The sequence below is a fragment of the Nipponia nippon genome, unplaced genomic scaffold (genome assembly GCF_047370975.1).
Source record: "Nipponia nippon isolate SJK-2023a ecotype South Korea unplaced genomic scaffold, ASM4737097v1 scaffold_6, whole genome shotgun sequence".
NCBI classification, from domain to species: Eukaryota; Metazoa; Chordata; class Aves; order Pelecaniformes; family Threskiornithidae; genus Nipponia; species Nipponia nippon.
Window position 1 is genome coordinate 33842653 of NW_028262380.1, and position 15384 is coordinate 33858036.

Consider the following 15384-nt stretch of genomic DNA (forward strand, 5'->3'; position numbering starts at 1 on the left):
CTCCGATGTCTGCTCCTATTTGGTGATATTGTATGGTTGGCAGTACTCTGTAGGCATTTAATGAGTTAACGCTACATTAATCCTCAGTGAGGAGTGCATTTCTTAAAAAGCTAAACTTAAAGAAATATTTGATCCTGTTTTCAGTCTTTATGACTCTATGATGGCTTTTTACAACTTTTTGTTTTCCAGTTAATTTTTAATTTTCAGAAGTTCCTATGTGCAGGATTAAGTGCTTTTCAGAGCTCTTGCAGTTCATGTGAATGCTATAGGAAAAAAAATGTCAAAACCAACTTCGCTGTAGGAAAAAAAAGCCTTTAAAAATATATATCTTTGGTTTGTTAGCATGTTTTGTAGTGATACTTCTCAGTAATTTGCATATTGCTGTTACATGTACAAAATATGTTTTGGCTACAATCTTACACGTTTTAACTATAATCTTACATGTTTTCTCATTATTTCTGTAGAAAATATACTTAAAAGTTTGTGGTTTTTTTTTCCCCAAGTCCCTAGTAAATGTTGTAAGGCCGTATGCACATGCTCAAATAGAGCTTTTATACAAATTCTATAATATGCAAGAAGCTGAGATTGGTGATGGGTTGCTGGATGCAGAAATAGTGTAATGGAAGGATACCAAAGCTTTTATAAGAGGATTTTTTCTGGAAATAGCTGGTAGAATGAAAAGTTAGAAAAAATACAAAGTAGTAAAGTGTGTGGGGGGAGGTGAAAAACATGTGTGAGAGTTTCATCTCTAAGAAAAAAGCTGGCTGAACCTCTTTGTGTTTTTGTAACTGAGTTGAAGGGATAAAATATCAGCATAGCTCTGTGTTCTTAAGCTCACTTGAATATAACTTGAATATAACTCATCTGGAAATATCAAAGACACTAATATGAATTTTTAGAAACTTGCTTTCTGGGAAGGGCACAGTTCTGTTAGAACACTTTAAAATCCACTTGCTGGAATTAATCAGGATATTGTTATTTCTGAGCTGTATTTGTTAGGGTATATTGGCATATGCCTAGTGTCCTTGTTTGAGAATATTATTCAGAATATTCCGTCTATGGCAGTGAGTTTACTTCAGAGGTAATCAGAGACTCCTACGGCAAAGATAGTTGAAAATAGATTTTGTGAAAGTTTTAAATGGAACAAATGTGAAGAGTTACTTGTATTATGTAAAGATGAATACTGCCCCTTCTTGTTTTTACAGTGGAAGGTCGGGGAAAGCTTCTTTTGCTATGGTTTTAGTAGAATTATCTAACATGATGATGAGGAAACAGCTTACTGAATTGGACTGTAAACCCAGATGGCCTCTAATCTTGTTGAGATGAACTCATTATGCTTAGTGGCATAGGTCAGGATAGAGTGCTCATTGAAATGTTGGGTCTTGCACATCTACAAAGCTGAACAGTTTATCTGTAACTGAAGAAAGTTCTTGCAAAACATAGCTGTTTTCTAAAACAAGCTAAACTGATAACTATGCGTTTGTTTTAAATGCTTGTCAAATTTACCTTGAGTTGGCAGGAGAGCTGCCCTGTGAACTTTTCATAGGAAAGGGTATTGTGTTCTTATTTTCTAAATAAGTCTGACAGTTCACCTGGGTGAAAGTTGCACAGAAGGTGTGGTTTTGCAGTTGATCTGCCTGGGTTTCACTCCTCCTGATGACATGGCTTTTATTTGCCTTCCTTGAGCCTACAGATAATTCTTGTATAGTTATCAGGTTAGCCAGTTTAGGGAGCTTGTCCAGTTGAGAACTCATCTGTTTGGTTTTTTTTTTTTTTTTCATTTCAGTTTTGTTTGTTGGCTAGCTAGTTTATAGATGGTACCCTCTGATTGCATGGCCTAGTGGACACTTCTGTTGGGACGAAGAAGGGAGTATGAATGAATGGGCAAGGACAGTAGGGCACAGATCTGCCAGTTTCCAAAGTAGCAAGCACTTAATTATACCTGTGTTATGATTCTGATTGTGAGATGCAGAAGCTGAATTACTCCGAACTGTGTTAATGTGACTTAGGTTGGTACATTGCTGAGTGGAGGTGTGGTTATGGTATAATGAGCGTACCTGATCCCATTTCCTTAATGGTATAGTAATAGGCTGTGTTTGCATAAAAATACTGCTTTGTGCAAGTGCATCTACTAGAAGGGCTGTACTGTGTGATTTTGAATACTATACCGAAGTGAGAGAGGTGTACTAGTACAGCTTTTAAACTTAGTTCAGGATTAATTGGTTGGGTTTTTTTTTCTGGAACTGATTATTAAGAACCCCAACTTCTTAGATACTTCTTAATCTTGAGTTTTATGTGATTTCTTCACCTGCACTGTGTGAAATCTTGGTGTGAAAATTAATAGTAGATAGGTTGCAGTATAATGTTTAGAAATAAATGGTCCTTTTTGATTTTTTTTTCAGTTAAAGATAAAGCTAGGAACATGTCCTTACATAGCAGTTAAAACTAGCCAGAAAAAGTAATTCTCTGCAAGACTGTTTTTCTTCTACGCCTGTAACGGAACTTCATAGCTGTTATAAAGAAAAAGTTCGTAGCTTTGTGCAGTGGAGCTGTGCCAGCAGCACTGAGGCTATGCAGTTTTCATTGCAGCCTGAGAGTATATAGTTACGTATTCTTCACCTTTTTGAACAGGCTAATCTAATTTTACTGCTATAAAGGAATACTTTTTCTCATCTTTCAGCTTTAGCAACTTTTTTATTACTAATGTCAAAACTAGAGGTGGAAATTTTTAACATATAGATTGCTTTATACTGCACAGAATGACACTATTAGAGAGCGGCAAAGCTCTAGGAAACCCAAATTATTTTGTTTGTTTTTGCTAGAAACTATAATGTAAGTGGCACAGCATTCACTGCATAAATAACTTAACTTGTAGTAAAGAAAGTAAAAATGCTTTTACTGATGTCTCTTTTCCATGTATTTTATCAATTATCCTCTTCAGTGCTCTTGTCAACATCTTAGTATTGAAATAAACACAGAAGTTTGACACACTAGGTCTCCAAAGTCAATTATTGTATTGAGTAGACATCACCCTGGACCTGAAAGTGCAGGCTTATGAATCACAAACTAGTCTTTCTGAGCACTGTATGGTGTGTTTTAAAGTGAGAGAAATTGAGAGCCTCAAAAAAAAACAACCCCACTTTCTAAGAGCAGGGATGAAAAAAAACGGTAAAAAAAAAAATCCTTCAAACCCACAACTACTTCTTGTTTCATTTTTAATGCAAGTATCTCTTCTCACTGTTACATGTTTAGTAAACAGGGATTTTAGTTTCCTAAAACAGCCTTGTGTTTGCATTTTATCATGAATATGTAATTGTCATCTCAGATTATGAATCTTTAAAATATTCCACATAAACTGATTTTAATACAGCGCGTTTCTTTCAACTATTTCTTTTAGATTCTTTTTATTGGTTGCTTGTCATGGCAACAGGAGGTGGTCCCTTTGAAGAAGGCATGAATGATCAGGACTTGCCTAACTGGAGCAATGAGAGCCTTGATGACCGGCTGAACAACACGGTATAATTAATCTTATCTTTCAGTTGCCATTTTATGCTGTATGTTAAAATTACCAGGGAGATTGTGTTAGTGGCAGGTAACAATGTAAAACCCTAAGCCTTGCCAGTACAGCTTTATAGGTAAGTATCCGCAAAACCAATAAAAATAATTGAGGTAGACGTAAGCAAGCAATGAGTGTAATTCAGAGGTTGTGGAGTCTGTAGATGTATTTATGGGAAGTGTTTTAGGTAAATAAAGTAGCTAGACACAAAAGTATTGTAGGTGTCATGAAAGTGAAAGCTCTAATTTAAAAAGTTCTAAACTGCTGAAGAGTCTTCAGCAAAGAAGAAAAATACAGTTTTAGCTTCATTTGAAATTAATTTATTGCATTGTAGGATGAAGTAGGTTTAAAATTTCCTGACAAGCTATTTTTAATCTATGTAGTGGAGAAAATTATATTTTGTAATGTGACATTTGCTCTAGAAAACTTGGTGCGTATTTTGATAATGCTTTTTGGTTTTACTTCTAAAATGGAAGTAAACTTTCTTTCACTGAATTAAAACATTTACTTTCTGTCTGTGTGGATAACAAATATGACTTTTTTTTCTTCCCTCTCCTTCCCCTTAAGGACTGGGGAAGTCACCAGAAGAAAGCAAACAGATCTTCAGAAAAAAACAAGAAAAAACTTGGTGGGGAAGCCGAAACAAGGCTTACTAATGATATATCTCCAGAATCCTCACCTGGAATGGGACGACGGAAGACCAGAACTCCTCATAGTTTTCCTCATGCTCGATACATGACTCAGATGTCTGTTCCAGAGCAGGCTGAACTAGAAAGGCTTAAACAAAGAATAAACTTCAGTGATCTGGATCAGGTTTGTGTGAATACTAGCTCCCACTATAAATGTGACTACAGAATTTATATCTCTTAATAATTTGACAGATGAATAAAGAAAGCTTTCATAAGCAATTGGGGGGGGGGGGAAGCTTATAGGCACCATGGGAGCCAAATCAAAATTCTAGTTTTGAACTTGAGAAAATTATGGAAAGTTCAGGTCCGTGGCTTTCCTATGCTTGAGAGTATGCTAGCTGTCTTCTCTTTCTTCCTCTCAATCATTTACAAATTCCTGTGTCCTCAAATCAGTATTTCTTACTCATCATACTTGTCTGCCACTCAAAAATGTTACCTTATTTTGAAAGTCTGTTCTTGAAATGCCAGTTTGTGATTCTGAATATTGTTATCCTTGTGGATTAAGCAGAAGAGTAGCATTAACAGTAGAGCGTATGGCATGAATTCTTGAGCCATAACTGCTTCTTTGGGAATACGGCATATTCAACCTTCCCTTGTCCAAAACAATGAAAAATATGAGGGATTAATTGTTTGGTAATGAGGCATAAATTTATGCCAACAGTTTCAGAATAGAGGCTTGTTAATCTTTGCCAAAGTTTGTTAACTTGTTCGGTTTGTGAAGATTCTTTCAAGTGTGGTTCATTGCTTTGGCTTAGAATATGAAGACTGGGCATAACTTCCTCCCCAAATGTATGTTATGGCAACAAGTTGCTATTCAGAAGGTTCTAAAGAAAAGCTGAAGTTATGAGGTATCATATTCTGCAAGTGAATATGTTGCTCTTTTATTATTGTTATTCTCTCAAATGTGCCTGGAGAAGTAGGATGCCTTTCACTGTAGTAATGGTGGAGGCTGCAGCAGGGATGAGGAACTAAGCTCTGAGGAACTGCAGAACCCTTTTGCTTCTCAGCTGTTCTGGGAGGGTGGGCTTGCTCTTTGAAAACCATACGGCAAAAATCACCAGCACTGTCTTTAGCTAGCTTTTGCCTAGTCAGTGACTAATAAGGTAACTTAAAAATCAGTCTAATAATACTGCAGAACTGGTAATCCAAGCAGTGAAACTAATCAGTGTTGAGAATATATTGGAGGAAAAAAATAAAGCAATTGTTCTGTTTTTTTGTTTGTTTATAGAGAAGCATTGGAAGTGATTCTCAAGGCAGGGCAACAGCCGCTAACAACAAGCGTCAACTTAATGAAAACAAAAAACCATTCAACTTCCTGTCACTGCAGATAAACACTAACAAAAGCAAAGATCCTGCCTCAGGTTCCCAAAAAAAGGAAAGTGGGGTATCAGTGCAATGTAAAGAGTTGTTTGGAGCTGCTCTAAGCAAGGATTTCTTGCAAAATTGTCATGTCTCTGCTCAAGAAGATGGAAGGGGAGAACCAGCTATGGATAGTAGCCAGGTATTTACGTAGCCTATAAAGTCTACAGAGTATTGACACTTAGAAAGGTTTTAATTACCTTGTTACTTTTCAGTGCATCCTTCTAAATTTCTGGAAAGTATAACTGTTAAATCTTTATTGGAAATGCTTATCTTCCCACTGTTCTAGAAGGCAACTTGAGGAAAATGTGAAACCAAACTTAATCATGTATTGTTCTTTAGAAATCTGCTCATTGGTAACAGAAGCAGTATTAATTTTCATCTTAGACGTTGATTCTCTTTTATACAGTTCCAAAAATACTCTCACAGTTCAATATTTTCATATGTTAATGAGCTCAATTCTGTTTTAGCCTATGTCGACAAGAAGCCCCGTGCTTCAGCCTTGCAACTTCACGCATGCATAGATCTATCCTTATAAAAGCTGTTGACTTCTAACCACCTGCAGAAGTGTGCTTATAGGATTGAAAGTACTAGTATGTCACCCCTTTAATTACTACTTTGCTGTTGCTGCGCCATGTCTTGTGCATTAAATACGTTGAAGCTGTAGCTGAATGCATTCAGTAATTTCAGTGTCTTTACAGATTGTGAGCAGACTAGTTCAAATTCGCGACTATATTGCTAAGGCCAGCTCCATGCGGGATGATCTTGTAGAGAAAAATGAAAGATCGGCCAATGTTGAGCGTTTATCACACCTTATAGATCACCTTAAAGAGCAGGAGAAATCCTATCTGAAATTTTTGCAAAAGATGCTTGTAAGTTTGAGAACATAATATATTTGTTTCTGCACTGTAAGCTTTTTTAGGTGTTGACTATTGCTATTTTGATGGTGCTACTGGGGGTGTTGGTTTTAATATGTAGTACCTTCCATATTTCATTTTTATTGCCCCCTTATATAGCTTTTGATTTATGCTAATGAAATATTTCAGGCTAGAGAAAATGAGGAGGATGATGATGTTCGGACTATAGATTCAGCTGTGGGATCGGGTTCTGTAGGTGAGAGCACATCGCTAAACATTGATGTGCAGTCTGAGGCTTCAGATACCACGGTAAGCTGCCTTTTAGTAATTAAGGTGGTAGAAATAGACTTTGTTTTATGTTGCTTTTGTTGTGATTGTTGTGATAGTGTCATAATCTGTAGTTCAATTAAAAAAAAGTAAATCCCCAAACACTCTGTTTAGGAGGTGTTCATCCATGTGTGGATATTTTTTTTTTAATATGGGGAAAAATTAATGATTCTGTCACAACAACAATGTATCTTGATTAGTTTTTTAAAATATGTAGTCTTCAAAGTAGAGTGAAGGGTTAAATGGTTACTGTGGCAGAACATGCATTGGGTTGATGTAGGAAGGAATATTTTTCTATACAGTTTTTCATCTGTAAGTTTTTCTGTTAGTGGGGAAGACCTGCTGGTGTTGGGTGAGGAGAGGGTTAGAAATGAGTCATTAGTGGGCCATTGCCCAACCATCTTTCTAGTAATATGGTAGAAGTATTGACCTAACACAGAAGTTTCTCTCCTTTTTTGGAGAGATGAGCACCTTTTAGAAAATGTGTTCTGAATTCAGTTCTGAGGTACACGGGCATATCTTCCTTTATATTTATAAAAGCTTTTGTATTAACATGGTAAACAATTCTTGTAGTAGATACAAAAATTTTTTAATGACAACTTATGTTTTACATCTTCCAATACTACTATACTGAGGAAAAATACTAGAGAGCTGGTACCCTTTTAACCACTTAGTACTCTGAATGTTCTACAGATGAGGAGAATTTACGTGCTTGGAAGTAAAACAGCAGTTAAAACATTAAGAAGTTTTTGTTATTTTTAGCTTTGTAAGAACTCTTTCTATCCCCATAAAGAAATAAAATGATAGACATGGAAGATGTACTTCTAACTTTAAAAGAAATAATTGAAAAATGCAGAAAAAGATCGGTACAGTTTTTAAGTAGTATGCATGTAAACTTGCATTTTTCTTCATCTTTGCAATATGGGTTTTACCTGCAGCTTGAATATATTACATGCAGAATGAATATTTCTAGTCATATCAGGTTGATTGCTGCATGGAGCCTTATTTTTATGAAAATTCTAAAAATGACTACAAATGTCTTTGCTCTTTAGTAGATTTTATTTGATATTTTCATTATTTGACAAGATACAAGTGGGTAGGTTTGTAACTTAAAAATACATGCTAAGTTGGAGCACATGTTCAAAATCTAACATACTAAACTATTTAATAAAGGAGGTATCTTTTAGTTTGAGCATTCGGCCCCGCATTGAGGACAAACTAGGGAATTCAGCTTCACAAGAACAGGTTACAGACATTGATGTTACAGCAAGCCCTAAAGGGAAAAGTGACAGAGCTGCTCTGAATGACAGGGAAATCTGTCCTTGTAGGATTAATAGCCAAGAACATGGATTGCCTTCAAAGGTACACTTAAAAATATTATTTTAGCCTCAAATAGGGTTTATACATGCTGATCTCGCTGGTTTTTTTTTTCTTCTTTCACCTGTTAACAGCTTCAGATGTGTTTGTTACTTACAGTGAATGTTCCATTTGGCCTGCTTATCTGTATCCAGCTGTCTTTTCATTGAATGAATTTTCTTTGCCTGGAGTTTTTTTTTCTTTAAATAGAGATGTTTGACAACTTTCTCTTCTGAAGTGTCAACATTGACAGAGAAAGTACTACCTGTAACTCTGTACAGCAGGTGTTCTGATTTTATGTAGATGATCCTTCCAGTTTTGCTGTTCTCTTTCTGGTAAAACATATTGTAAATGTGACTTTCAGATGCTTGTTTTGTTTACACCAACAGTCTGCCAATGCAAATTTAAGCTAGTACCATACAGAGAAAATAGATTAGAGAATATTAGCCTTAACTTGTTCCACAAATGTTTTTGTATAGCTGTTTATATAAATATTTGGTTGAAAGGGGGAAGACCAAGGTGCTTGGAGTCTAAAACTTTATCTGTTACCAGCTTTTCTATGGCGTTGTCTCTTACTCTGATTTAAAAACAAAAAAGAAAAAAGTCCAAGTTTGATTATTTTTTTTCAATGAAATAAAAGGCTTAAATGTTTTGTCAGCTTATTAGGCTAAATGTAGAACTAAGCTTGACAAATTTGTTATTTGTTTTTAATGAACTCAAGCAAATCTGGCACTTTAGATAAAGCTTGGATTATTTAATAGGTGAGCGAGACTGAGACGCATCCACTTTTTCCCTTTCTTTCCCCCCATTCCTTCCTGTGTTGATTTCATTGTATACTCTATTTGGCCTCTACTCTGCTTTTTATATATAAGATGAAAATTTAACAGGAATGATCAGTGCCAGTTGCAGTACATGTTTTGGTGACACTTCTTTGAGAAGTTTAGAATTCTGGATGTGCTCTCCTTTCTCTACTGGAAAGTTGAGCACTCCTTGGTACCCAGAACTAGTTAATAAGATGCCTGCTTCTATTCTGACGTTTGGTGTGGAATTTTTGGACTGAGAGAATTTTGTACTTCAGGAACTCAGCACTATGTGGAGAGAAGATGATACTTTTAAGTCAGTAATGTTCTTGTTAAATACTTGTCAACTCCTAACAAAAAGGAGGCAAATTTTTCCGTGGTTTCATCTGCATAGTGTGATAATCCAACTTCAAACAGGATCAGAATCTTAACTGTGAATGTCTCATTAGATTACTTAATTTGCTGACAATCCTTGAATAAAAGTTTTGAGGCAAATCTCCGGCTTTTAATTAGGATAGGATGAGGAAAATAATTTAGTTTTAATATATTTTAATTGCACAACATGCTTTCGTTCCTTCAGATCTATTTCCATGTGTTTGAAAATGTGATATAGAGGGGGTTCTGTACATGTTTTTGTTCCGAAATTGGTTTACCTAAAGCTAGTCTATTCTAGTATCTATGGCATAAATATAGCATACAAAAATAAACACATTATAGGTTGGAGAAGAATAACTGCCCTAAATGTTCTGCTGAAAACTTAGAGATTTTAGGCCAGTAAATCAATCTAGATCTTGTATTATACGTAGTTCCATGATACTATGCCTTACCTTGCTTAGCTTTACCAGTCTTACAGCTTAATGCCCTCTTTTATGATTCAAAAGACAGGGATGCTTGGGTTAGTCTTCAGGACACATTAGGGTGGCTGACTGGATTTCTAAAGAAAACCTAACCGCCAGGAGTGGCAAGCACGTCTTGGTGGTACAGCCTTCTCCCTGTTGGATGTCTAAAATTTTTAGACTGAAAAGGACTACTGGAAAGGTGAAGCCGTTTCAGTTTCACCTTTTTACGCTAACCAGGCTGTTTGATTCTATTAAAGTCCTGCTTGTTTTGACACTTCTGTCACTAGTACTCAACAAATAAATTGTCATGATAATGGTAATGTTCTTCCGTATCTTGCAGGCCAGAGATCCTCGACAGGAAGCTAAAGAGGAGTTGGAGAGCTTGAAGAAGCAGCATGATTTATTGAAAAGGATGCTACAACAGCAGGAGCAATTGAAGGCTCTTCAAGGAAGACAGGCAGCTCTTCTTGCTTTGCAGCATAAAGCAGAGCAAGCAATTGCTGTCATGGATGATTCTGGTATGTGGAATGATGGTATGTTTGATAGCATGTTAGCATGCTGATTGAATGATTAAAGCTGAAATTGTGGAATACACATGAACAAGTCTTTTTTTTTATAATGCACTTTTTAAAAATTTTACTGCAAGTCATCTATTTCTGAAAAGAGTTGACAATGTAACATTGTAAAATGATGTGTCCGTTAAAAACCACGTAACTGATTTCTGTGATTTACTTGTAAAATCCTAAAAGTGTGGGGTTTTCTCCTAAGAATTGGTGTACCACATCAGATTAGGAGTCTGCCACTCATCTCCAGCATGGTACCAGGCCTTTGAAGGAAATAATTGGAGTAGGGGATGTTGTCTCCTTTTCTGCATCCTTCTGGATATAGGCAGTTGGTAGTTTGATTTTTTGTTTGCTTTTTCATGGTGTTTTTTTTTTTTTTTTGGTGGCTGGTTGCTTGACAGTTTATTAGCCATTGGTAGACTAATGGTTTATCCAGTAAAAGAAAGGAAGTTGCTAAAGCAGTTACATAACTAAATACGAAACTAGAACTCTGAAATGCTATGGTATCTGCTTAAAGGTTGTCAGCAGAGTTGTTTTCTCAAGAGTCCCTTAAGAGTTGCCATTAGGCTTGATTTAGAGGGTATATGGGATAGCAGTTCTTATTACAGTTAGTTTTTATATTTAAAATAGCTTAATTTGTAGAAATATAAGCATTGGTTTCTGCATTTTATAAAAAGTCTCTTTAAGGTTCCTTGCTCTGATGAGCTCCTCTTTCTGCTTTTTCTCCTTGATTTGATAGGCCATAGGAAAGAAGGTGGAACTAGTTAAGAAAACTCTAGATTTTTAGTGTAGGAAGAGAAGCGGAGAAGTTGGTAGGTAGAGACCTTTTAGAAAGCTACCACAGGAGCAAGAGAAGCAAGTGCCTTTGAAAGTTGTTTCCTTGTTTCTTACATGGTTTTCAGTAATTGCTTTTCGATCTGCTCTGCAGCAGTAGACCTGTGATGGAATCTGCTTTCTCTTCTTTCCTCAAATTTACAAAACTCCATCTTGATGAGGAGTGGGTAGATGAAGTGGGTAGAAAATAGGATTACTTATGATAAATTAGAACTTCATTTTTTTTCTTTGGTGGTGTTTTTATTTGTTTCACATTTCCACTTATGTCACTCTTAATAGCAGTTTCTTCCTGCTGTTTGCATTGACTTACTTAAAGATGTGATATGTGCCAGAGCTGTAGGGTAAGAAATGTAAAGATTCAAATTCACCATAGGGCAAAATAAATGTTTTAAAATTTGAAAATAGTAAAACTTTATTGTGCAGGTAACAAAGTCATGATCTATGGGGAAAATAAGTAATATTTGTGCTTGATTTTTCTTATGAAGTGTTGGTTCATATTTGGGGAAAAAGAAAAAGTTATTTGCATCTCTCAACTGCCGGTTCTATATCTTAGTACTGTTTGAGCTTTCAGGGAGGGGGAAAAAAGCTTTATTTTTAATGTATTCCTCTCATAAAGCTTTTTGAAGGACAAACCTGCAAGACTGTTTGCAGCTCTAAAGGTTACAACTTATACCAAGATGAAAGCTTCGTGTCCTGTTAATTTATTATTTTAAGGAAGTAAAATTACATGCACTGATCTTAGTTTGGCTATACAAAGTAATAACAATTTTGTTTTCTAACAAGCAAAATGTTTCCATTAACCCTAGACAACTTGGTTGTTTTCATTTTGCTCTGACCTTTTTAGTAAAACACAGAACAGACATAAAGTCCTTTTGTATGGTCCTTCACAAAGGAGCTGTGAGTTGGCTTGTACTAACTTCTGTAATGGAAGGAGTCTTTCAAGAGTAAAGTTGGTGGGAAGGACACAACATTAAAAATAATTGCTGTATTTTAAGAGGTGCAGTATATTGATGTTCTCATTAAACCAAACATTTAATTAAATAGCCTTTATTTCATCACTGTGGAAAAGTATCTACATTTTTTCCTTCTTCTTCTGCATGCCTAGTTGTAACAGAGACTACAGGTAGTGTTTCAGGAGTAAGCCTTACATCAGAACTGAATGAAGAATTGAATGACTTAATTCAGCGCTTTCACAACCAACTTCATGATTCTCAGGTCAGTCCTTGGATTGCACTGTGTAAGTTTTGCCATTGTCTGTTTTTCTTATTCTTTTGAACAATGCAGTTAAATGTTTGTCTTGCTTATTTGTGTGTATTTGCTAGTAGAGTAATTAAGATACCCCAAACTTGAAAGCTCAGCGTCTTTGTGTTCTTAAAAGTTATTAGGTGACTGATCTGTGCTTTCTGTCTCACAGTTTTCCATAAAAGTCCAGAGAAGTAGTTTCTATATTGCAGTATAATTATATATTAAGTCAATATATAATTGGGATATCATTAGAGTATTTTCAGTATCAGTTTCACTTTATTATGTTCTTTGTTCTGGTGTTGAACCTAGCAAGCCTGAGGGCTTTTTGTTTCTTAAAATTTATTTGGCATTTTTCATAGTACTCTGAATAAAATGAAATTATTCTTTTTAGACACAGTCTGTGCCAGACAATAGAAGGCAAGCAGAAAGTCTTTCACTTACCAGAGAGATTTCACAAAGCAGGAACTCTTCAATGTCTGAACACCTGTCAGATGAGAAGGCGCAGCTTTTTAACAAGATGCGAATGTTGCAGGGTAAAAAGCAAAAAATGGACAAACTGTTAGGGGAACTTCATACACTTCGTGACCAACATCTAAATAACTCCTCCTGTAAGTAAATATAGGCAGAATTGTATCTTTTCAACAATACAACTTTTTTAATGTGCATATTTGTAACATGGTCTTTCAACTTGCAACTGGTTAATGAAATGCAGGTGACAAAGCTGTGCTGGGGCAATGTTATGCAAATGGTTTTTAATGCTGTATGGGTTGCTGGCTTAACGGAGAGCTCTACAAGTAACGATGATGAGTGTTTTTGCTAGCAGCGCTTTGGTTTATAACATTATCAAAGTTGACTAATGTGAGGATGTGATAGCGGGATTTTTTTCTTTGGGGCTTGGCTGTGACACATCTGACTTGTGGAGTGTACCTTATGAACTTGAACTTTCTGTATTTTTATCGCAGTACCTCTGTATTTATATACTTGGCACTTCAGATGTTAGTAGCTTTATGACATTATGGGGTTTGCTTGTCCACTGTCAAAAGACTTTCTCATGTGCTAGTTGCAGGGACTTGGATCATAGGCCATACCAGAGGAACTTAACTATGTGAATGGATTAGAGTTTTGGCCTGTTCCTTAGAAGGCTTTTTCTTCTCCTTAAAGTCTAAATGTGGGCCTACTTGCTGCTCTCGCTTTCTGTTCCTAGAAATACTTTTGTACTGGTGAAGTTTGTCCTATAGCTGGAAACTTCCGAGGGGTGATCACAACATGTTCTTGTTAACATTAAGAAATGAGGCAGTTGGAGCATGCTCCTGGAGAAGGGCAGACTGATGGAATAGTTACATTACTATACCCCTGTCTTTATACATGTACTTAATGCATATAATGAGCATATTTGGATATGATTTCATGTAGCTGAAAAAAGCAAACACCAAATCTCAAATGTATGTTCTACAGCATATGGACAAAAAAGCGTAGCAGAGGAAAAAAATTGACAGGATTTTTCTTTTTATCATGTTGAAATGTTATATTTCAAAAAAAGCAATTAAGCTGTAAATAAATCCTTAAAAGAACTCTTTGGGCAGATTCACAGCATGAAAGCTTCCACTTCTGAAGTTCAATAAAGCTAAAAAGAAACTGATTGAAGTCTTGTTTATAAAAGCTACTTATTACTCTCTGCCTACTGGCATTGCATGCCATGAAACTTAAGACAAAAGCTTTTGTTCTTCCAAGAAAAGAAGTTAATAAACTGCTGTTTTGTGTGTTGGTAGTATTTTCTGTAGTTACATTTTAATATAATTCAGTTAAGCAGGTTCCTTTTTGCAAGTTGTTCTTCTGAGCTCTGTTTCTTTTCTGTAGTTTTTCCTGCTTCAGGTTCTCCTCAAAGGAGTATTGATCAAAGAAGTACAACTTCAGCTGCTTCTGGTCCTGCAGGCATAGTAACTGTTGTCAATGGTGAACCAAATAGCCTGGCATCTGCTCCCTATCCTCCTGATTCCCTGGTTTCTCAGAATGAGAGTGAAGAGGATGACAATCTAAATCCAACAGAAAAGCTGCAGTAAAAGTTCTTTTAATTTTTTTTCATAATGTGCTTTAGTGATTTTGAGTGTTCCTTTTTGAATAAACTCTGTGTTAAGAAACCATTTCATATTTTAATCTACTTAATTTAGTATTATAGACCGTTTAGTAAATGGTCCAAGATGGTTAAATGAGTTCAGAGCTTCAAGCAGAAGGTTCTTACAGCTAGGAAAATGGCAGTAAACTTTAAAAACTGTAAATGATGTATATACTCTACATAGATTTGATTAATATGACAAAACACATAGCATATTCTTTTTTTTCTCCTCAGGAGGCTAAATGAAGTTCGTAAGAGGCTGAATGAGTTACGTGAGTTAGTTCACTACTATGAGCAAACATCTGATATGATGACAGATGCTGTGAACGAAAACACTAAGGAAGAGGAAGAAACAGAAGAATCAGAAAGTGATTCTGAACATGAAGATCCGCAGCCTGTTACAAATATTAGGTTGTCGTATTTTTTGTCATCCTAAATCTTTGTAACTAAGTTGTTACAAGTTTCCTGAAGCAATACATTATTTTGGTCAACCACAAGTAACTTAATTCTGTGATTACATTAACTTTCCAAAATTTTTAATTTGAAGTAGCTTTCTTATACAGGTGATTATTATTAATCTTGTGCTTGGTAACTTAGTTATATAGCAAATGTAGATTAGATGGGAAATTCAGAAAATCACTATAAAATACTTCAAAATCTGTAAGTCCTTTGGGTTTAAGCACTGAATTATGTGTATGGAATTCCACTAGAAGGTTAACAGGCCTATACTAGGGAATTGGAATAAAAACAAACTTCAGTTTAGAGAGGCATTTAGAGCTATAGTCTAACAGGGCAACTGTGTGCATCAAGGATCTTCACTGTGCAGAAACGAATACTAACTTAGCT

General features: G+C 35.7%; 1 protein-coding gene across 18 annotated transcripts in view; it reads left to right on the top strand.

Moving 5' to 3' along the window:
- The window catches only part of PCM1 (pericentriolar material 1), a 44950-nt gene that overhangs the window by 1176 nt on the left and 28390 nt on the right, over positions 1-15384 (top strand). For 9 of the 18 annotated variants that reach the window (XM_087736167.1, XM_087736168.1, XM_087736165.1 and 6 more), the window contains exons 2-11: positions 3398-3516; positions 4124-4369; positions 5474-5746; positions 6306-6476; positions 6651-6770; positions 10124-10301; positions 12250-12395; positions 12817-13033; positions 14283-14481; positions 14773-14949. In XM_087736167.1, coding sequence (XP_087592293.1) covers positions 3421-3516; positions 4124-4369; positions 5474-5746; positions 6306-6476; positions 6651-6770; positions 10124-10301; positions 12250-12395; positions 12817-13033; positions 14283-14481; positions 14773-14949 — 1823 coding nt within the window. In that variant the 5' untranslated portion in view covers positions 3398-3420. The remainder of the gene's footprint in view (positions 1-3397; positions 3517-4123; positions 4370-5473; positions 5747-6305; positions 6477-6650; positions 6771-10123; positions 10302-12249; positions 12396-12816; positions 13034-14282; positions 14482-14772; positions 14950-15384) is intronic. The other 9 variants (XM_087736171.1, XM_087736182.1, XM_087736178.1 and 6 more) reach the window with 6 other exon arrangements.